Source organism: Rana temporaria, chromosome 6 (assembly GCF_905171775.1).
Source record: "Rana temporaria chromosome 6, aRanTem1.1, whole genome shotgun sequence".
NCBI lineage: Eukaryota > Metazoa > Chordata > Amphibia > Anura > Ranidae > Rana > Rana temporaria.
This window is the reverse complement of record NC_053494.1, coordinates 163,011,021-163,035,170: the sequence shown is the minus strand read 5'-3', so window position 1 is coordinate 163,035,170 and position 24,150 is coordinate 163,011,021. Positions and strand designations below refer to the sequence as shown.

At 40.4% G+C, this 24,150-nt stretch overlaps 1 protein-coding gene across 4 annotated transcripts in view; it reads right to left on the bottom strand.

Moving 5' to 3' along the window:
- ATF2 (activating transcription factor 2) overlaps nucleotides 1-24,150 on the bottom strand; it is a 162,910-nt gene that overhangs the window by 20,331 nt on the left and 118,429 nt on the right. For all 4 annotated transcript variants that reach the window (XM_040357703.1, XM_040357704.1, XM_040357705.1 and 1 more), the window contains exon 13: nucleotides 11,304-11,409. In XM_040357703.1, coding sequence (XP_040213637.1) covers nucleotides 11,304-11,409 — 106 coding nt within the window. The remainder of the gene's footprint in view (nucleotides 1-11,303; nucleotides 11,410-24,150) is intronic.

Genomic DNA, 24,150 nt, shown 5'->3' with positions numbered 1-24,150 from the left:
CCATTCTGGACTGAAACAATTGAAATAAATGGTCTTCTCCCTGTGATCTCTAATGTATATTACCAGGCGCAGGGTTGTTCTTGAAATTTTCTAGTGTAAACAGTTTTTAATTCAACTAATGCAATATAATTATAGATGTGATGTAAACACGCGTTGCAATGATTCTGTGGCAAATAAAGATGATTTTTCACATTTATGGGGCTGCCTTTCCATTAAATAGCTCATGCGATGTTTCCAACACCTGACTGTAATGGTGTGCACTCAGGAGAATAAGCACTATTTAGAGTCTAAATGCCACCAGCTGTTCCAGAGATGTACAAATTAATTGGGCTCAGGACACGAAAAACATCCACTATTGCATACGCTGAATCTAATAATTTAGCAATTCCGAACAGATCCTAAAAAGATAATTAAGACGAGGAAGAAAATACATCACTGTAAATTGTACATGGCAAATGCGCAAATTGCTCTGCCAACCAACAAACATACTGGAATAGTAAGATAATGATGATGATGTTTTAACACATAGAAGAGTTAAGGCCGATCGCTGCTATGTTCTAAAGAGACTGGCAATCATGATCCAAGCGGTTATTAGTGAACACGTTTTCTACTAATGTCCTGTGTAAAGGTGGTTGTAAGGACACCCCAACTTTTATAGCAGATGTTCTGATCTAACCATTAGTAGAAGATTGATGCTGAATAAATGGAAAATCACCATATTGGCGAAGAGTTATGGCTGCTTTCATTTAAAGAGCACCTGTAGTTTTAGGCAAAAAATGTAAAGGAGGAGGAGGCTAGGAAAAATATGCACGGTCATTCGTCTTCATTTATGATGGTTTTAGTGGACACTTGCCCACCGGCCCATAGTCAAAATACGTCCTGTTTTTAAAGATGGATATCTCGGTAACGGCAGCAGCTTCTGCCACAACCGACATATCCATCTCTTCAGTGGGTGGTTCTGTTAATAACAGCGGTCTCCGCGGCGGATTCGCTGCAAGATCGCCGTTATCGGTGGCGGGAGAGGGGGCCCCCCTCCCGCCGGCTTACCGGAGCAGTCGGTAGCGGCGGAGGCGATCGGGTCTGTTTGGCAGCTGTGTGGGGATTGCGAGTGAGGGAAAAAGCACCCCACCTGTCCCCATACCTCTGCTGGGCGGAAGTGACGTCAAAACGTCAGTCCCGCCCAGCGACTTAAAGAAACATTTTTTTTTTTGTCATTTGAAAAAATGACAGTTTCATTTTTTTTTCTTTTTTTGCATTTAAGTCTAAATATGACATCTGAGGTCTTTTTGACCCCAGATCTCATATTTAAGAGGACCTGTCATGCTTTTTTCTATTACAGGGGATGTTTACATTCCTTGTAATAGGAATAAAAGTGATCATTTTTTATTTCAGTGTAAAAAATGATAAACTAAATAAAAATAAATAAGAAAACCCCCAAAACATTTTTTTTAAAGCGCCCCGTCCCGACGAGCTCGCGCACAGAAGCGAACGCATACGCATGTAGCGCCCGCATATGAAAACGGTGTTCAAACCACACAAGTGAGGTATCACCGCGATCGTTAGAGCGAGAGCAATAATTCTAGCCCTAGACCTACTCTGTAACTCAAAAAATGCAACCTGTAGAATTTTTTAAACGTCGCCTATCGAGATTTTTAAGGGTAAAAGTTTGACGCCATGCCACGAGCAGGCGCAATTTTTAAGCGTGACATGTTGGGTATCATTTTACTCGGCGTAACATTATCTTTCACAATATATAAAAAAATTGGGCCAAATTTATTGTTGTCTTATTTTTTAATTCAAAAAAGTGATTTTTTTCCAAAAAAAAGTGCGCTTGTAAGACCGCTGCGCAAATACGGTGTGACAAAAAGTATTGCAATGACTGCCATTTTATTCCCTAGGATGTCTGCTAAAAAAAAAATATATAATGTTTGGGGGTTCTGATTAATTTTCTAGCAAACAAATTGTGATTTTTAGATGAAGGAGAGAAGTGCCAGAATAGGCCCGGTGGGCAAGTGGTAAAAAGGGCAATATTAAAGTGGTAATAAACCCAAAAGAAAACATTTGTTATATTACAGCTTACCAATTCTTAAGCCAGCCATACACGAGGCAAATTTCGAACTAATTTTCTTTCGAAAATTTTAACCAAGAATTTTCTTTAAAATTTCATATCATTAGTGAGCTGTAGCAACAGCTGATTTTCGTGCAGCCTTCGAATTTGAGTGATCGGGCATGTTGATAAATTTTGGAAAAGCCAACAAATTTCTAATCAATGGTGGGAAAATTACTTCTATGAGCTACTATATTCTGACAGCCCAGAGACTTCCCTGCTACCCTGTTTCCCCAAAAATAAGACCTACTCTGAAAATAAGACCTAGCATTATTTTACAGGAGGGCTGCAATATAAGCCCTACCCCTAAAATAATCCCTAGTTAAAAATGCTTGTAAAATCCTATAATCTACTATATTAAAGTAGTTTATAATGTACAATGTGTGTGTTTCTGTAATATAATTGCGGGGAAGAGAGCTCCGACGGGTAACAGAAGTGCAGAGCGGCTCTATACCAAAGGTATTTGGCACAATTATATTACAGAAACGCACACATTGTACATTATATACTACTGTAATAGAGTGTATTATAGGATTGTACAAGCATTTTAACTCGGTTTACACTGGGGATTCCTGACAGGCAGGGAGGGAGAGGGGGATTAAAGACATCACATTACATGGTAAGACCTACCCCGAAAATAAGCCCTACTGTGTCTTTTGTTGGCATAATTAATATAAGACCCGGGCTTATTTTCGGGGAAACACGGTATCAGAACACACTTATCAGCCCCCCAATAGCAATATTGAGCAGCATTGATGCGGTAGATCAACTTCTGAACGACCAGCCTGTTCATACATTCATTGAAATACGGCCGGTCCCTGCTCAACCAGCTGAAATTCAATCCATGTATGGCCGACTTTAGTTTTTATAGGACTAGACATATTCACTTCAATGTTAGATATAAACACATTGCCAAGCCAGAAAGTAGAAAGTCCTGTGGCAAGATAAATAAAGGCTAAAAGGAAATTTGAAAATTACCAGATTCTTACAATAAAATGATTAAAATGTAAAATTTAGGATGACAAGATGGTTGAATTGAAATTTTCCTTTACATTAACAGGGGTCATTTCCTCAAATTAGAAGTTCACCCTAAAACTAAAATCTGTAAATCTACTCGCATCCACATTTTAAGACTAACCTATTTAGCACTGTAAAGGAGAGATCGCTATACATACCTTTTCTAAAGCGGATCTGGTCCGTTTTCCAGCGGTGAAAGCTTTGTGCAGGAGACAGCTGACAACGGCTGGGAAATGTCTTGAAAGTGATGTTACCCATAGAGTTATTATGGGGCTTCTGTTGTCGGATGCCTTCTGTGCATCCGCCATTTACAACTCAGCATTGGACTGGACCAGAGCAGCTTCAGAAAACGTATGTATAGTGATTTCTTCTATCTTTAGATGGGTTAGTCTTAAAATATGGATGCACGTAGATTTACAGATTTTAGTTTTAGGGTGAACTTCCACTTTAACTTATTTTAATTATCTATTTGTGTGGCCAGCTATAAATTATATCAGGTTGTGCACTCCAATCCTTCGACAACATATAAAGAGATTAGATTAGGGTATGGCCATCAAAAGTCAACACATATATATATATATATATATATATATATATATATATATATATTAATATATTTATTTATTAGTTATTAATTATATATATTTATACACACACATATACACATACACACACCTATATACAGTGTTGTGAAAAAGTATTTGCCCCTTCCTAATAATTTAACCACAATTTTTTGGAAAGCCGAGTTGAATTTCACTTGCCACACTCAGGCCTGATTACTGCCAGACCTGTTGAATCAATAAATCACATAAATAGAAGCTGTCTGACAAAGTGAAGCACGCTAACAGTTTACAAAAAGTCACACATCATGTACAACAGTCTAAAAAAATTCAAGAACATAGTCAGACATGGTGGTAGTAGCATGATGATCTTGCATCTTCAGGACCTGAACGACTTACCATAAATGATGGAACCATGAATTCTAAACTCAACCAGAAAATCCTAAAGGAGAATGTCCGGCCAACAGTATGTGACCTCAAGTTCAAGTGCACTTGGGTTATGCAGCAGGACAATGATCCGAAACACAACAGCAAGTCCACCTCCAAATGGTTCAAACAAAGAAAAATGTAGGTTTTGGAGTGGCCTAGTCAAAGCCTGGACTTAAATCCAAATGAGATGCTGTACCATGACCTTACACTGGACAACCCTCCAATGTATATGAATTAAAACAATTCTGCAAGTTAGCAGTTATCGCAAACGATTGATTGCAGTTGTTGCCGCCAAGGGTGGCACAACCAGTTATTAGGTTTAGGGGGCAATTACTTTTTCACATAAAGCCAGGCAGGTTTGGACAGCTTTTTTGCCTTAAACAAATAAACCATCATTTAAAACTGCATCTTGTATTTACTTAGGTTATATTTGTGTAATAATACAATTTGTTTGATGATCCAAGTCATTTAAGTGTGACAAATATGCAAAAAAAATGTTTAAATCAGGAAGGGGCAAATTCTTTCATACAACTGTGTGTGTGTGTATATATATATACATACATATACACACACACACACATCTAGATATCTATCTCTAAATATAAAATTGTATAGTATGTGCTTCGCCTGATTGAAAAACACTGTATTGTATGAGCAAATATCAGCATACAGTAATTATTCAATGCAACCCAATTCCATATTATGACAGTGAATTTAGCTATAATAATTGTGCAATGCCACAAATACATTCTTGGCCGGATTAAAATACACCCAGCTTGTTTACAAGCATATCAAAGACAAACAGAGCGTACAATGCCAGATCTCGGGAACGTCTATCTGACATTATGTGGGTTTATCAGATGTAAAGGATAATAGCCTCATCCTCCCTGCAATCATTGTTAATACCAATCTCCAACATATGCCTATACCCATCCAATTTACTGCAAAATGTTATTCTGCAGCCCTGTCAGATGACTGCGCATCCATGGAGTAAGATTTATCAGCTCAGAAATGACAAAATCAGCTCTCTCAATATATATGGCAAATGGAAAGTTGCCTTTACCGCTCAATTCTTTTAAATTAAAAAATATTGCCTGCTCTGATAAAACAGCTTAAAATGACTACAAGTAAAGATGGAGGCTATTAAGTTTTATCGTGAGCACCTGAGGAACTGTTTGCATGCAATACAAAATGTTTCTTTATCCTCCTGAATTACTGACACTGGCAAATTAAAATGAAGTGCTTGCATATGGCAGGGACAATCTTCACATTTACAAATATCCCGGAATATCATTAAATCATAAAGGAGAAAGCTGTGGGTTATATATTATGAGTGTTGCCTAATGCATTCCCAGCTTTGTTATTTGTTAAAAATTTGTGTACCAGGGACCAAAATTGGCCATTTATTCAGCAGCAGCAGCTGGTTGGAACATTGTACATCACAGCCAAAAACGCGAGAGAAAAAGAAATGGAAAGACTCAATTAACCTTCCAAATGTCACTGAGGTGACTAGTCACATCTTGATGTTAAGAAATATGACAACTATTTATGCACTGTATATTCCATTTGTATACATAAGGATGATGTAGGCATAATCATGCATTGGATAATGGCATCGTTATTGAAGGTAAATTAGACAATGGTGAAAATTAAAACAATTAGCTGGTTCTTTTTTTCCATATCTGGTCAGCTGCACCTTAGGCCTCCATACTATAGCATATACGCATGCACAGGCTGTGTTTGACCACACAGGGATGCACAGATGTTCTGTGCAACCCCGTGCAGGCAGTCCCATTCATTTCAGTTGTGATGTAGTTACTGCATGGACACAGCCAATGCTCCCAATATGACAGCCGTGTCGGTGCAGGTTCACAGCCCTGAACTCAGACCCAACTGACATGAATGACTGCCTGCACACAAATGCACAGAACACCTATCCGAGCAAACACGGCCCTCACATGGACATACAATATAGTATGCCTGTGTGAAAAAGGCCTTAAACACAAATGTAAGTTATGATTTTTTTTTTTTTTACTGGATATCCAATTAGATAACGAACTGCAACAAAGTGAATCCAGCTGTAAACGCCTCTGAGCTGCCCAACGAATCAAAACGTATATAAAAAAAAAAAGGAATGCACCACTTAACACCACCGCAACATCACAATGCAACAGTGTGAATTAGGCTGGGTTCACACTTGTGCGATCACAGACATTGCATGTGATTTGCACTGCATTGCTGTGCAGATCACATGCAATGTGTGTGCGATGCAAACTCTGCCATTCAACTTGTGTGGCTGAAAACCGCATTGCATACGCGCCAAGATGTCGCAGGACCCTTTTTTTGGTCTGCACTGGAATTGAGTTGCATCGGTGTTCATACCTATGCGATCCGATTCCTGCACCATCTCACAGCGATCTGATCTGGAGGTGACATTAACTTTACACTGACTCCCGCAGTGGTTCAAAGATGTCACTTCCGGTGATTCAGGTGCAATGCGGGAACCCGCACAGGAATCGCACTGGTTCTCGCATTGCACCAGTGTGAATCAAGCCTAAAGAGTCTAAGAAAAAAGGTGCTCATAAGCACACAAAGGTTAGATGTGCAGATATGGACATATTGCACAGCAACAAGTCTAGCAGCTGGGTGTCCTCTAAACATGCAAGCTTGCTCAAGTATACATTATTAAGTGAACTGAGAGGGAGGTGAAAACGCACCCAAACAGCTGCATATACTGATTTATTTTTGAGTGAATAGAAATTATTGGACAAAGTGTTCAAACTTGTCATGTTCATCTTTCCTTTCCCTAATACAGTTGATGAGAACCATCATTAGGACTGGGTTATATATAAAAAACAATTTTTAATAATAGCTTGGAAAATGAATCCATTATTAAAAATGTAAAGAAAAAAAAATCTAAATATACAGCATTTACCATATAATAGAAATTATTTGTCACAATGGCAGCCCTATAATCAAAATCTAATGACTTGGCAAGGAGGACATCTTTCCAAGAGACAACTGTAAGTCAGACTTATGATAAAAAGTACATTTTTTGATGGATTTTTTTTCTTTTTTGGAAGAGTGATAAGAAGAGGGCTATTATTGAAAAAAAAACCAAAAAAAAAAACATATCAAACCCTATCTGAATATTATTAAAAGGCATGCGGCAGACACACAAAACCTACAGAAAAAAAAAAAAAACTTTCTGATCTAAAGAGGCCAAAATAAGTCTATGTGTGACAAAAAGCCAACACTGGACATAACCACGAGTACCCCCTCAAAGTGAAAAAGAGTGGTATGTTGAGGTGATGTTTTTCATTGGCAGAGACTGGGAAACTGGTCAAGATTGAGGGTAAGATGAATAAACCCAATGACATATCAATGCTGGCAATTCTAGGGCAAGCCTTTCCCAGTCTCTAATGCCGCGTACACACCATCACTTTATGTGATGAAAAAAAACGACGTTTTTAAAAACGTCACTTTAAATGACCGTGTGTCGGGGAAAACGTTGTTTTATGTCTTGTGAAAAACGACAAAAAATTATTGAAGCATGCTTCAATTTTATGTGTCGTTTTTCAAAACGTAGTTTTTTACTTCACAGAAATTGTCCGTGTAGCAAAAAACTACGTTTAAAATGACGTTTTTATACCCGCGCATGCCCAGAAGCTAGTTATGAAGCGAGCTTTAATGGAAATCAGTGGTGAACGTAACCTCGCTTTGCTAGAGCATTGTGAAAAAACGATGGTGTACACACCATCGTTTTTTCAACTTCAACTTAGTCTTTAAAAATTGAAGTTTCAAAAACGTAGTTTTTTTACTTCACAGAAAATTTCATTTTTTTTCATCACATAAAGTGATGGTGTGTATGCGGCATAAGAATTTACCTTCCAGTATCAAAGTATTGACACATGTATAAAAAGTTTAAAGTGATTGTAAACTTTATTTTTTTCAAACAATATACATCTAACTTACCTGCTCTGTGCAATGGCCTTTAAAACCACTTTAAATCTGTGCTAAGGTTTCTAAACAGCATTGCCGGATAGCTGGCCCCACCGACCTCTACTGCTTTTGAACAACACTGGACAATGGAGATGCCACCAGTTCCAAGAGAGCACACAGAGCCTGCAAAGGCCCTGCTCCCCCTCCTCTGAAAGATCCCCTTTTAAATCATACAGCCCAATCTGATCCCTTACATGTACATAATCACTAGCTTGACTGCGCCCAGACTTTCATGCCATTTCAAGAGGAGATAAAATACTAGGCTGTTGGCTTGTGAATTACAGCAGCTGCAGAGAAGCATGGCCATTCACAAAAACACAAGCCCAACAACACACATGACCTACTACACTAGTCTCTCTGAGACAATTGTAGTATCTGGCTTGTGTTGTTGCGGGCTTGTATAGTATTTTACAAGTAAGGTAGCAAAGGCGGCATAGACAGGGCAATATTACATAGAGGGCTGCAGATAGTAGAGTGTGTGGGGGCTTCAGTGCTGGTCTTCTTCCCCATAAGAACACCCACAATTTGGGCTTCAGCCTGGGAAAGAGCTACAGCCTGCTCTGACATTAAAAAAAATACCTAACCACTGCATAGATTAAAACTGCAAGAAGTGCAACGGACTCACTGGGGGATTTAACAAGCATTTTGTACCTGTGGCAATACCTTAAAAATAAATGTAAACACACAGCCAAATCTACATCAGAGTGGTTAAAAAAAAAAAAAAAACAGAATCTAGATGTCTTATTATGGTAAGACAATGTCCTTTCCAATCTAGCTGATGATCTATGGCAAGATTAAAAAAAAAAGGTGTTTATCAACAGTTCCCATCCAATCTGAATGCAAGAGAAATTTCACCAACAAAATTGTGCAAAAGCTGATTGCAAGATCCAAATGTGCAAAGCTGGGAGAAACTGAGCCCAAAATACTTGCAGCTGTAATTGCAGGCACAAGTGGTTCTACCATATCTTAAACTATCTGGGTAAATGCTTTTCAAATTTAACTTGTATCAAATTAAAATATTTTCAAAATGTTTAAATGTTAAAAGCGCAACTAAAAAGCAAACGTGTATTTTTTTCCATTTTGAATAGAGTAAGGGAGGGTTATATTAACCCCTATCATTTTTTTTTGTCATCTGTGTCCCATTGGGGACTTCCTGTCCCATAGCCAAAACAGAAAGTGGGAGGAAATCCCTTAAAAAGTGAGGGAATACCAGGGTGTCACCAGGGTCACCAAAACTAGTGTCCCCAATGGAAGATTTCCCTCTAATAGTGTTCTGGTGTCAACCCAAAATTTGAGATTTTCTTCTACTTTCACTTTTCGATGATGGTAAACTACTACTTTTGCAAGCTAGCGTATTTATACCCCATTCAACAATATTGAACTAGTTAATTGCTCAGTATGACCTGGTTGCTCTTTTCTAGCCAGACAACTGGTGACAGAGAGGGCTCCCAGTACCAGAAAAGCAGGCGTGGAGGAAGTCCAGGTGTTCTTTGGCAGTCCCTATTTATTTAAAAGAGACATTTGGGTATTTTTTCTTTTAATCATACTCCGCTACAGTAAGTGGATGCAGCATCGGAACGATGCAGCATCTGCCCCCTGCTGGCTTTAAAACCCCTTTCACACTGGGGCATTTTTCAGGCGCTTTAGCGTTAAAAAAGCGCCTGTAAAGCACATAAAAGAAGCTGCATCTGCAATCCCAATGTGAAAGCCTGAGTGCTTTTACACTAAAGCGCTTGAAAAACGCCCCAGTGTGAAAGGGATCTTAGCGTTAAAAAAAGCGCCTGTAAAGCGCCTGAAAGAAGCCTCATCTGCAATCCCAATGTGAAAGCCCGAATGCTTTCACACTGAGGCGCTGCACTGGCAGGGCGTCAAAAAAAAGTCCTGCAAGCAGCTTCTTTACAGCACTTTTGGAGCATTGAATACACCGCTCCTAAAGCGCCTTTTCCCACTGAGTCCCTTTTTTAATGCCAAATCGCCTTTAAAACCCCCCAGTGTGAAAGGGGTCTTAGCAGAGCTTTACCAGCGTTTTTTGGGCGCTGGCAGTATGAAAGGGCTCTGAAAGCACTCGGGCTTTCACATTGGGATTGCAGATGAAGCTTCTTTCAGGCGTTTTACAGGCGCTTTCTTTAAGCGCCTAAAAAAACGCCTCAGTGTGAAAAGGGTCTTAGACTAAGAACCGAGCAATCAAAGACCACTGATCACTTGGTTCTCAGTGCTCTGTGAGCAGAGAGCTGGTGACTGTCAGTCACTGCCTCTATGCTCTGCCCCCCTGTACTCACTGGAGCGCTGGGCTGTTGAGGAGGCGGGAGTGGCTGGCTCAGGCTCTCAGTGGATTGCTGAGAATCTGAGCCGGTTCAGGCTTCTGGGTGGATCTTGACCATATGGTTTGCCATCTTTCTCCAGCCTGAACCGTCTCTGATGTCAGAAAGAACTGAATGCCTGTGATCCACAAACAAGCTTAGACTGTACTTCTCCTTTAAGGAAAATATTTTAGGAACCTATTTACTATTTTGTTCTTATGCAGGCAGCCACAGCTTAAGAAATACTCTTATCCATCAAAACCCAACAATGCCTATATTTGGGCTACACTTTAACACTTTTCTGTAGGAAGCAAAAATTAAAACATTTGTAAGCTATGACATCAGTTACCTCCAAAGCAGCCATACATCAAAATTCTGTACATGTAGAACTAAAATATTACATTTTTAATTCAAGGCGTGGGAATAAATTCCAGGTTCAGGCAGCATGAATCCCAGCATGAAAATAAACTGTCAAAATCCACATTCATATATTTTTATGCATCATTCTCCACACTAGAGGGGCTTTTGAGTGTGTTCTGCATATGTTAATCATACTCTACACCCCAAAGCTGAAATACAATAGCTTAAGGGATTGTCCACATACAATACTAATTAAACAGCATTCATTGAAAAAAATGTTTAAAGTGCTAGAGACATACAGTGGAGTTAATCAAGTGCAGCAAAAAAATATTACTCAGAGGAGAGTGGAAATGAATTCTGTTTAAACAGCATCTAAATGTAGCGAGCAATAACCTTCCCCTATTTTCAATATTTAATGTTAAACACTAGAAGTGTATGTGCACCTCCCTGTATTAATAGAAGCGTGGTTCATTTTGGCAGTATTTCACCGACGTAGCCCAAGGCCATGGGTAATGGAACATTACTCACTATGATAGCCAGATTTCTTCTGCATGGCGGTTACAGGGCAATCTTTATGAGCCAGAAGAAGCTGTTTCAGCTGTGCCACTTCATTTCTCAGCAGGGTGACTTCATTCTAGAGGTAAAGGGGAAAACTTTCTCTTTAGAAACGAATGGAAGAAGTTCTCAAAGTTCACAGAAAAGTGCTAACATCCATACAGCGAGCTGATGCTTTTCAGAAGAACTTTGCAGTGTTCAATATAACTTTATTAGCGCATTTACAGAATATGACTTCACAAAATGTATATATTTCTTTACAAACAGAAAGTCAATCTACACTTACACTGAATCATCTTCTACTCATGAGAAACTAGGTGCCAAAACTGCTGCAACTCCACCCACCTGCCAAAGCATTTTCGAGGGGGAATTGCTGTCCCTGGCAATTTACTTTTACTTTAATGTGGTTTTAATGGGATCCTTTTTTTTTTAAATAACATATTATACTTACCTGCTCTGTACAGTGGTTTTGCACAGATCAGCCCAGCTCCTCCTTTTCTCAGGTCCCTGTTCTGTGCTCCTGGCCCCTCCCTCCTGCTGAGTGCCCCCACAGCAAGCAGCTAGCTATGGGGGCACCCAAGCTGAGCCGCAGCTCCGTGTATTGATTCAGACAGAGAGCTGCGGCCACGGCCCTGCCCCCCCTCTCTCCTCATTGGTTCACTGACTTTGATCGACAGCAGCAGGAGCCAATGGTGCTTTGCTGCTGTCTCAGCCAATGAGGAGAGAGAGTCCGGACAGCCAAGTCGCTCATGCAACAAGACTAATTGATGTTGGCAGCTTATACACATTAGTAGCACAATTTTTTCCCTCATTAATATACTCTCATGCAACAACACTGGATCTAGATGGGGCTCAGGCAAGTATTAGAGGGGCTGCTGCAGACAGGGGGCCAGATCCTCAAAAGGGATACGCCGGCGTATCTACTGATACGCCGTCGTATCCCTGTTTCTATCTTTGGAACTGATCCACAGAATCAGTTTCCAAGAGATAGACAGAAGATCCGACATGTGTAAGGGACTTACACTGCCGGATCTTAGGATGCAGTACCGCATCCGCCGCTGGGGGCATTTCGTGTCGAAATGCCGCTTCGGATATGCAAATTAGCACTTACGGAGATCCACAAAGCTTTTCAGCTTCGTTTTTTCTCCGCAAGTATTAAGTTGCATGTGTAAAATTAGGGCTGCTTTTACAAAGTGTAAACTGTTTACACCTTGTAAAAGTAGACCCTTCTTACCCGCGACGCTGTTATTTTTTTTTTCCCGCCGTATCTTTTTTTTTTTTCCGATGCAATTTTTTTGACCCGGTGCGATTCACGAAGCTCGGCGTAACGTAATTTCGCGCTATGCCCGTCGGGAAAATGACGTCACGAGCATGCGCAGTACGTCCGGCGCGGGAGCGCACCTAATTTAAATGGGACTCGCCCCATTTGAATTGGGAACGCCTTGCGCCGGCCGGATTTAAGTTACACAGCCGAAAATGTCTAGGTAAGTGCTTTGTGGATCGGGCACTTAGGTAGAAATTTTGCGGCAGTGTAACTTAAATCAGAATATTTAAGTTACGGCGGCTCTTTGTGGATCTGGCCCAGGATTTTTATCTTAAAGCATAGAATGAATTAAGATGAAAAAAAAAAAAAACCTTCTGCCTTAACAACTACTTTAGAGCCTCGTACACAGGACCGTTTTTCACAGCGAGAAAACTGCCATTTTTTATATTGGTCGAGAAAACCGGTCGTGTGTATGCACCCTAGCAGTTTTCTCGACTAAAAAAGGGGCCGCAATTTTTTTTTAAACCAGCTCTTTTTTTTCTCGTCGTGTTTTTTAAAGTCAGTCTTTTTCTCGTCGCGCAAAACGGTTGAGTGTATGCTTTTCTAAAGGGGTAAAAAAACATGCATGCTCAGAATCAAGTTTTAGATGGGAACGCTCGTTCTGGTAAAACTAGCGTTCAGAATGGAGATAGCACATTCGACATGCTGTAACGGACTGAAAAGCACAAAGCTTTGGTCGGATGTTTTTTTGCATTAACGTGTGCATGCAAGTCAGGCTGGAGAGGAATCACCGGTCTGGTGTCCCGCGATCGATCACAGGAGCTGAAGAAACACACTTTCCCTGTTCTTCACTGTGGCAATGTCGGTGATCGTCGGTTCCCTGATATAGGGAACGACGATCACTGACGTCACACGTCCAGCCCTGCCCCTACAGTTAGAAACACACATGAGGTCACACTTAACCCCTTCAGCGCCCCCTAGTGGTTAACTCCTAAACTGCCATTGTCATTTTCACAGTAAACAGTGCATTTTTATAGCACTTTTCGCTGTGAAAATGACAATGGTCCCAAAAATGTGTCAAAAATGTCCGATGTGTCCGCCATAATGTCGAAGTCACAAAAAAATCAATGATCGCCGCCATTACTAGTAAAAAAAAAAATATATATTAATAGAAATGCCATAAAACTATCCCCTATTTTGTAAACGCTATAAATTTTGTGCAAACCAATCGATAAACGCTTATTGCGATTTTTTTTTACCAAAAATCGGTAGAAGAATAGGTATCGGTCTAAACTGAGGAAAAAAATGTTTTTATATATTTTTTGGGGATATTTATTATAGCAAAAAGTAAAAAATATTGCATTTTTTCAAAATTGTCGCTCTATTTTTGTTTATGGCGCAAAAAATAAAAACCGCAGAGGTGATCAAATACCACCGAAAGAAAGCTCTATTTGTGGGGAAAAAAGGACGTCAATTTTGTTTGGGAGCCACATCGCACGACCACGCAATTGTCAGTTAAAACGACGAGGTGCCGAATCGCAAAAACTAGCCAGGTCCTTTACCTGCATAATGGTCCGGGTCTTAAGTGGTTAAAAAGTAAATTGTTATCTCCTAGATTAGACAAATAGACCCCTGTAATCTATATTTGTTTTTTCAACCCTGTAGCAAGGCACATTTCTTAGTATCACCTGAAATGAAAGCATAAGTAAAACACGATGCAATGCAAAATTACCTTACCATTCACAATCATTTCACATAGTACTAAACTGATTTACAGTATACCGTGTGTTCTGGAAGCTAGTGACATCAAATATAACAATGAATAAAAAGAAAGAAAAAAAACAATAGTAATTTTATCATTGATAAAAAGAATAAAATAGAAAAAGGGTGTTTTATACCTGCAGTAAAAAAAAAGTCAACACTTTCACTTTCTTTAAAAATAAAAAATTCCAGCCCTATGGAAACACACATTTGAAGTGGTTGTAAACCTCAGACATGAAATATGAACAAAGTATATCACTCTATAGTGTGTACTTGTGTCAAGTAATCGCACCAAGTGTCATTTCCGTGTGCTGCTTCGTTCCTCTGCTATCAGCATTAATAACTTCTGATAAGTTTTCCTGACACCAAGAGAAAAAAAGGTGACAGGGAAGGGAGTTCCATAATGCAACCCGTAATTGACAGCCTCATCTCTGTTTCTGTGTGAAGGGGCGTATCTCTACCCACCAATCAGCTCTCCTCACTGAGCATTGCAGTGAGTAACTTCAGCACTCTGCCCTCTGTTTTCTGAAAGGTCAGACAAGCTTTATAATTTTTGTACTTTGAACGGCTGCAGAGAAGAGAAGACTGCAGATAAACAGGTATAGCTTAAGTAGGAGGATTTTTTTCATCTCCATCACCCAAGCCCAGTTTTCCCTATGATTCAATAAAATAAACAGTAAAACAATGACATCTGAATACAAAAGAACACCAAAATTAGAAGACAATTGGCAAGCATTTTCATTTTCAGTAAAGAGATAAGCCAAGTTTAGAAACAAGCCCAGTCATTTACACTTCCCACCATAAAATATTTGAGGAATGTTTATGTGCATAGAGAATCAAAGTTTATAACAGATGTCTTCTGATTTTTATTAAAGGGGAGTTCCACCCACAATTTCACTTTTTAAATATAAATACCCCTGTAATACACAAGCTTAATGTATTCTAGTAAAGTTAGTCTGTAAACTAAGGTCCGTTTTGTTAGGTTGTTACAGCATTTAAATAGTTTATAATCTAGAAATAGACCGTGGCCATCTTAAGTGTGGGCATCATGAAGCCAGACTGTATGACTTCCTGGATTTCAGCCTTGAATATCTCGCACATGCTCAGTGCACAAGCAATATAATAGGTTTCAGTCAGGTTGGCAAGGACTACTGGGAAACATGATGCCTATCCCAGAAACCCTTGCAAATAGCCTAGGCAAATAAGGAGGAGGAAGTAATGAAGGACTACAAAATAAAGGTATTTACAAGCAACAAATTAAATAAAAATTGTCCATTCTGAACACTATGAGATTAGAGCATGCAGCACAGACAAACATAAAAAAATGGGTGGAACTCCACTTTAAATATCCTTACCCAGGAATTCCAACATAATGCCTAAAAAATGGATGTTGCATAGAAAAAGTATTTTTCAATGCCATACTAGCTCATTATGAATTACTTACCTTACATTGAAGCCCCCGCAGAGGTCCTCGTACACCACTCTGGCCGGCGACATCACCCCCGATGTTACTTCCGGGTATCGCGGGCTCCGGTGCTGTGATTGGCCGGAGCTGCCGTGACATCACTCCCGTGCATGCGCGCTTGGAGCCCCCGGTAACGGCACATTCACTGATGCAACGGCATGTACATGCCATTGCTCCAGTGCGTATGTGCCGATCACATAGGCACATGCAGGGGACAGGGGATATCTCCTAAAGCGTGCAGGTTTAGGAGATATCCGGGGTAGCTACAGGTAAGCCTTATTATAGACCTACCTGTAGCAAAAATTGGTTATAAAGGGTTTACAACCACTTTAAAGAAATTGTGAACATACAATGTAATAGACTCTTTCTAATAAAGTTATAACTATGCAGGCACCGTAACTGCTAATCTTTTGGACCTTTTTTTACACGGTTAAAAAGTTATGGCATGAAACCATGCATCTCTTCTTCTTGATAGTAGGGGGTGGGGTTACAGGACATGGTGCAGACACACAGTGCGCCTGTATTCCACAGTCTGTACAGCCTGAAGCAGGCTGTGCGTGTGGAGGGGGTGTGTTCAAGAGGCAGGCTGTGATTGGTCGGCGGGCGTAGTGGCTGAAACAACATACCTAATACAGGCGTGTCCTGTAACTCTGAAGGACCAGCTGAAGGAAGAAAGCCGACCATGCAGATTGCCTTCTGTGCTTTGTGCAATTCGTTTTTTGTTTGTTTTTTAAATCAGAAAAGAGTTTTATTGAAAGCAAAAAAACTTCCAGTGTACATACATTTCATAAACGAGTATGTGATCAGTTTAGAACAATAAAGAATGGTGACTGGCAGGATCAACCAGGTACTTCAGCTGGAATAAGTACATGAAAGTGACAGAGACCGATTTATAAAATACACATATGTGAGTGAGAAACTTATATAGCGCAACACATGCGAACTGAATCGCCTCTGGGCGCTTATTATCCTTTCCCTACTGTACTTTTGCCCTCAGAAAAGATGGGTTTTGAGTTTTTTTCTGAAGGTCAGGTGATTCACCTCCAACCGGATGCTGGTTGGTAGAGCGTTCCATAGTCTGGGTCCTTGGATTCCAAATCTTCGTTCTCCTTTGGACTTGTATCTGGCTTTGGGTATCTGGAGTCGATTTTGGTTGGTGGATCGCAGAACGCTATTGGGGTTGTGACATTTTAATTTTTCGCATAGATATTGGGGGGCATTTCCTTGAATACACTTGTGTGTCAGACAGAGTGCCTTAAAAGTGATTCTGTCTTTTACTGGCAACCAATGAAGGGATCTCAGTGAAGGTGAGTCGATCGGCTGTATTTTGAACAACTTGCAGAGGAGTGATTTGGTATTTTGGGAGTCCGAGGTAGAGGGCATTTGCATAGTTGAGTCTGGAGTTGATAATTGTACCCACCACGACTGCTATGTCTTCTTTCGGGATAAAGGGAATGAGTCTATGTAGCAGGCGCAGCAGATGGTGCGATCCGCTGACTACTGACCCCATTTGTGCATCCATTGTCATGTGGGTGTCAAAAATGACTCAGAGACTTTTGACTTTGGTGCTAGGGGTGATGGCTTGCCCCAGAATGGGCAGCGGTGTCCATATTGGTGTGGGAAGTCTCTTTCGGTTGGCGTGAAACAGGAGAAGTTCTGTTTTTGAGCCGTTGAGTCCAAGGTAACTCTCCGTCATCCAATTTTCTATCAAAGTAAGGCATTTCTCTAGTCCGAGATAATGATCCTTATCGTTGCAGATGCGAACACACACACACACACACACACACACACATACAAAAGAATGTATTATAAGTATATAACATATACTTTAAACCACACATACATTTGCTTTTATCACATGGTTCATACATAGTCTTAGGCCTCGTACACACGGCCGAGGAACTCGACGTGCCAAACACGTCGAGTTCCTCGGCCAGTTCAGCCCTGAAGCCGCCGAGGACCTCGGCGGGAGGAGAGCTCCCATAGAACAACGAGGAAATAGAGAACATGTTCTCTATTTCCTCGCCGAGGTCCTCGTCGGCTTCCTCGGCCGAAAGTGTACACACGACCAGTTTCCTCGGCAGAATTCAGCCAGAAACTCGGTCGGAAGCTGAATTCTGCCGAGGAAACTGGTCGTGTGTACGGGGCCTCTGGCCTTTTGGGCTTCAAACTTTTATAAGAGCAGTTTGTACAATAAGTATTTGCAATGCTTTCCACAAGCCTCAGTAGCTTTGTTCAAGAAGCAACCTTCAGCTCCTGTCTGAGGTTGTTAAACACAGATTTGAATAGGTAAGCTGGCTGTCACTTTAAAGTGATTGTAAATCTATGTAATTTTTTCGTTTTTTAAAACATATTATTTTTTCCAAACTTTACAACATATTATTTTTTCCAATTTATTTTTTTCCAAATTTTATTTTTTCCAATTTATTTTTTTCCAAATTTTATTTTTTCCAATTTATTTATTTTTCATTTTTTTTAGGAGCCCCGTTGGGGGGCTTTGGTGGCATATCAAGGGTCTAAACAGACCTCTGATGTCTCATAAACATAGTTTACTAGGCTTCAGTTAAGAATGAACACAGGCACGATCCGTACAGATCACTCACTGTGTTCATCCAGAAAAGGAAGGGGTAAATTGAATATTTACAAGCCCTTTCCCCTGCTCTTCATCCTGAAACATCCACCGCAGCAGCTGGTGGGACAGGTGAGGAGGGAAGCTGGCAGCACTGCCGGAAGGAGACAGGGGGCGCCAGGAAGCAGGGAGAATCAGCACTGCATGGGGTGATTAGGGTGTGCCCTGGTACACCCGGAATATCCTATGTGCACGGCTATGAAACCTGGCCTGAGGCTAGATTCACAATGGTACAATCTGATTTTTGAATGTCATTTGTATATTCTATGGAGCCAAAATTGTGCTGGAATTGCACTAAAGTAGTATAGGAACCCTTTCCAAAATGATTCCATACTGAGATGCATTGATGTGATTAGACACCATTGAAAACAATGTGATTTCCATTGTAATGCGATTCTGTGCGACTCAAGTCATATTTGAAATCACACTAGTGTAAAAACCAGGCCTGAGGGACCTTACAAAAAAAAAGAGCACGGAGTTGGTTTTTAAGTAGGATTTAGTTTTAAATGTTTAAAATGAAGAAAAAATACATAAAGTAAATGTATTTTCCTTTAATTGCCTGTACTGGAGAAAACCCATACAAAAATACAGTAAAATACTTTAAAAGTGTATTTATGGCCTAAATGACAAGCACACAATGAGGTTACTGCCTTCAGTCTGACTAAATTTGTACTAAACATAGCCATATAGCCACTACTTTCAATGCATACTTTAGTTTTTTCTAAGTAGTAATTTTAACTAAGAATCCTGAACTGAAGATCACCCATAAATTCCAAGTTGGTTAACACCTTCTGAGCCTGCACAGCACACATTGCAATGCAATTAATACACTGGATTTCAAAGAATATAGATTTTTAATAGGCTTAGCTCCAATGGGTTAACTTTCACATAAAATCTTTATGAGCTGTTGAGAACTGGCTGCAAAGTGAAGGTAAATCATTGCAGAGGATGGCAAATGCATTGAAAGTGGAATAGACTGTATAGGCTGAGCAGTAAAAACTAATGCATTAAATAATTCAGTTTAGGCATGGACAGAAACTATTGAATTTAAATGATTTTTTATTTTTTGCATACATTTTAAAATCCAGCTATTTGCACCTTTCTGGTACTACTTCCAATTTGTTTTTAAAAGTTGGTGGTTGCAAGGGCTCTTGATCACTGTGACCAATGAAAATATTAATATTTTGCTTGGGACCATGTGCTAATTGTAGAATCGATGGAAAGGTTAGTGTACTCCTCAATTAAATGTAGGCAACTGGAAACCTTAAAGTGATACTAAAGTCTTGTTTTTTTTTTGTTTTTTTTAAATAACAAACATGTTATGCAGTACTTACCTGCTTTGTGCAGTGGTTTTGCATACAGCAGCCCAGATCTTCCTTTTCTTGGGCCCCTCTTTGGTGCTCCTGGTCCCCTTCCTCCTGTTGAGTGCCCACATAGCAAACAACTTGCTATGGGGGCAACCGAGCTGAGCCGCAGCTCCCTGTGTCCATTCAGGTAAGTTTTAGGAGGGCTGAGGGGGGCTGCTGCACACAGAAGGCTCATCATCTTAATGCATAGAATGCAACAAGATAAAAAAAAAAAACCTTCTACCCTTACAACCACTTTAACCTCCCCAGCCCCCTCCAACTGCTGGTATGAAAAAAATATACAAATGCGCAATTTACTTACCTGAAGCCGTAGTCACTTGAAAATCCTCCTCTCTTCTTTAGTTGACTTCTTGGGGTCCTTCTTTGTGATGCAAAACCCCCTATTGGAAGAGGCAACCAGATTCTCTCTCATAGGCTTCAGAGGCAGGAAAACGCAAAGGGTCGGTGAGTAGTCCGGTGCCCAAAAAGATAATAAGTGGAGAAAAATGCCCAGTCCCCTGGGCAGGAAAATAGCTTGGCTCACATAGGAAACCGTGACTTTGATTAATTTCACTGTGGGATGCTTGGGATAAGGTGTTTCGAATTAAGATGGATTGATGCACAATTCACCAATTAAATTTCATTGTCGTTTGGAATTCGGCTTTAGGTGCGGTTCAAACACTGCCGCGTCTTGGGATCCGACTTGTGAGACCCCAAGTTGCATGACATGAAAGATCCCATGTTAGTCAATGAGAGCTATCCTAATTAGCACTACTGAAATCGCTCTGACTTTAGAAAAGTTTCCTGTACTACTTCAAGGCAACTTCTAACTGACTTGTGCCTCCAACTCGGATCCTCATCTTAACTGATGTGATTTGGATCCGACTTTGCAGGAAGATTACACAGGCAATCCTGCAGTGTAGCCCCTCCCTTGCTTCAAAGTTGCATCAAAATAGTGCTCAAGTTGCCAGCAAATCGTTAGGAAGTGGCCTGGCAAAATCACACCGTAGGTCGCAGTGGTGTGAACCGAGCCTTAAACGTTGCCTATTTGTTACAATAAACAGTAAATTAGAGGTTGTAGTTGTTGGATTCATCTATGGTCCACATCGCAGAGTACAGTGACTCTGGTTAGGCACCTCTCGCACACGCAAGGGCATTAAAAAGACACTTCAGATTAAATTTAGTGTCTACCGAGAAAAATAATTGACCACCATTCCAATATAGTGAAATTGGGACCTTTCACTTCTGAAAAACGCACGGTGTCATGCGGAGTCCCTCAAGGATCCCCTCTGTCGCCGGTTCTGTTCAATATCTATCTCCGCCCTCTCTTTGAAATTTTTAGTAGCCAAAAGCTACTTTACCACTCTTATGCAGATGACACACAACTGTACTTTCGCATCTGCAACAAAGTACATGATCATCTCGGTCTAGAGAAATGCCTCTCTTTGATTGAAAATTGGATGACAAAGAGTTATCTTAAACTCAACGGTTCGAAAACAGAACTTCTCCTGGTTCACACTAATCAAAAGAATCAACCTGCAACAACATGGATACCCCCGCCCATTCTGGGCAAAATCATCACCCCTAGCACCAAAGTCAAAAGTCTGGGAGTCATCTTTGACACCTACATGACAATGGATGCGCAAATAGGGTCAGTAGTCAGCGGATCGCACCATCTGCTGCGCCTACTATGCAGACTTATTCCCTTTATCCCAAAAGAAGACATAGCAGTCGTGGTGGGAACAATTGTTAACTCCAGACTCGACTATGCAAATGCCCTCTATCTTGGACTCCCAAAGTACCAAATCACTCGTCTGCAAGTGGTTCAAAATACGGCCGCTAGGCTTGTGACTGGGAAAAAACCCTGGGAATCAATCTCACCTTCACTGAGATCCCTTCACTGGTTGCCAGTAAAAGACAGAATTACTTTCAAAGCACTCTGTCTGACGCATAAATGTGTTCAAGGAAATGCCCCCCAATATCTATGCGAAAAACTAAAAGCTCACAACCCCAATCGCATTCTGCGATCCACCAACCAAAATCTACTGCAGATACCCAAAGCCAGATACAAGTCCAAAGGAGAAAGAAGATTTGTGGTCCAAGGCCCCAAACTATGGAACGCTTTACCAACCAGCATTCGGTTGGAGAACCACTTGGCCTTTAGGAGAAAGATCAAAACCCATCTCTTTTGAGGACAAAGGAGAAAATGGACAACAAGCGCCCAGAGGCGATTCAGTTCGCATGTGCTGCACTATATAAGTTTCTCACTCACTCACTCACTCACCATTCCAATAGCAGATAGTCCAGAAGTATTTATTAAGCTTCAATCTGTAGTTTGAACTAATTAAAAATTAGGACTAGCTTTGGAAAAAATGTTTTAACAGCTATTTTCTTCTATACCTCCTGGACATACACAATACATAACAGATATTTACCCTCCGCAACATTTTGCTGTTTACCCTATCCTAAAAACAGTTGTCTTTTGTTTGATTTTTGCTTATCTGAAGAAAGCCAAAAAGCACAGAACTTTTGGTTGCCAGAGCAGGGCCATCCTATTTATACAGAACTTGAGTTGTGTTCTGCTTGTTCAATATGTAAATCTTGCCTATGAGTGCACCTTTAGCATACTGACCAATACAAGCAACAATGGGATTTAAGTCCCACAAAGGGACCTTTTCATCTTGTCAAGTACTATAGTCATGAGGAAATAAAGTCTTTTAAATGGGATTTATTCCTGCTTTTTCTTAGACTGTGGGTAGCAGATCTGCTTTTTTCACCACGGTTTCTGAAATTCCTCCCACGAGGTCCAAAGTTCCTCACATTGCTTGGGGCAGGGGGCTAGTAACAAAGTATATATGACATTATAGGGTTGATTTACTAAACGCAAATAGACTGTGCATTTTGCAAATTGCAGTTGCACTCTAGTTGCTCCAGAGCTTAGTAAATGAGCAGAAGCTCTGCTGACTTTCATCATCCAATCATATGCAAACAAACATGCAGTTTTTTATTTTCCTTGTACGTGATTGGGTATTCTTTGCAACGTGAAGGTTTGCCTCATTTACTAAGCTCTGGAGCAACTGCACTTTGCAAAGTGCACATTCTATTTTTAGTAAGTCCACCCCTATGTCATCATTGGCATGGCTATTTGACTAGTGAAATGAAATGTGGTAGAGTGAGGTAGAGCAAAACAAGATGGTTACACACTCATAGAGTAAACCTATGCTTTGGCCATGCTGGGCAAAACAGCAAACTCACTTTAACCTAGACATCTTCAGCAGTAAATACTTGAGTTTCTTTTGCTACCCCACCATCAAAAAGGGACGAGTGGAAAGTCACTAAAGCTATGAGTCACTAAAATTATAAAAACTTTCCTAGGGCTATGGACTCCCCATGGGATAGTACTGACTGGTCCAGCACGATTACATGGAGTGGGCCACATTATCTGCCATATCTAGAAGTACCAGATATTTCCTTCAGCTCCTAGCACTGGGTGTAATAACGGGAGAGCAAAGTCAAATAGGTATATGCTGGGGAGGGATAGGCAATTAAAGCAAACCTGTTGCTTTTCCCTGACTGAGCAAAGTACAGGTTTTTTAAGCCCCCAAACCATAAACAGAGGGAATTTAAAACTATATCCACCTTTAAACATTAATCTGTACTTAGCACTGTTAGACAAAGAATAACAACATTGAAGATACTGTATCTTTAAATCGGTAGTAAACCCCACTTTGATATTTTTACCTACAGGTAAGCCTATAATAAGGCTTACGTGTGGATAAAATGAATATCTCCTAAATGTGCACTGTTTAGGAAATATTCACCTTGCATGCAGCTACTGACGTCATCGTGGCTCCAGTTACTCACAGCGCTGGAGCCTGCAATCCCGAAAGAAAGGACGGGAGATGATGTCAGCCCTTTCCGCAGTGACCAGGCGTTGCTGGAAGGGCTTCCTTCTAAGGTGAGTATTTCATAATGTGTTAGTATGCGATGCATACTAACACATTATGCCATTGTCTTGCAGACTATTTTTTTCCAGCAGTTTACTAGCGCTTTAAGATAGAGAACCTCTACAAAAATATAAAAGACTGCTAAAACCTAAAACTCCCACTCCTTCAACAAGATCAAGCCACCAAGCTAATAATATTAAGCCTATACTTTTTTTTTTGTTTCCACCTGGTAACGTGTGGCATAGATGAACTGCCTTTCACCCACGCCAGGCACAATTATAACATTAAGCGCAATGTGAGCCAGTCGAAAACTGTTTGTGGTCTCAACTGGCACACGAAAGGCAGACCTCCAAACGTATTACTTTTACTATCAGATGCAACGTAAAAGTAATCATGGGTCATTACTGC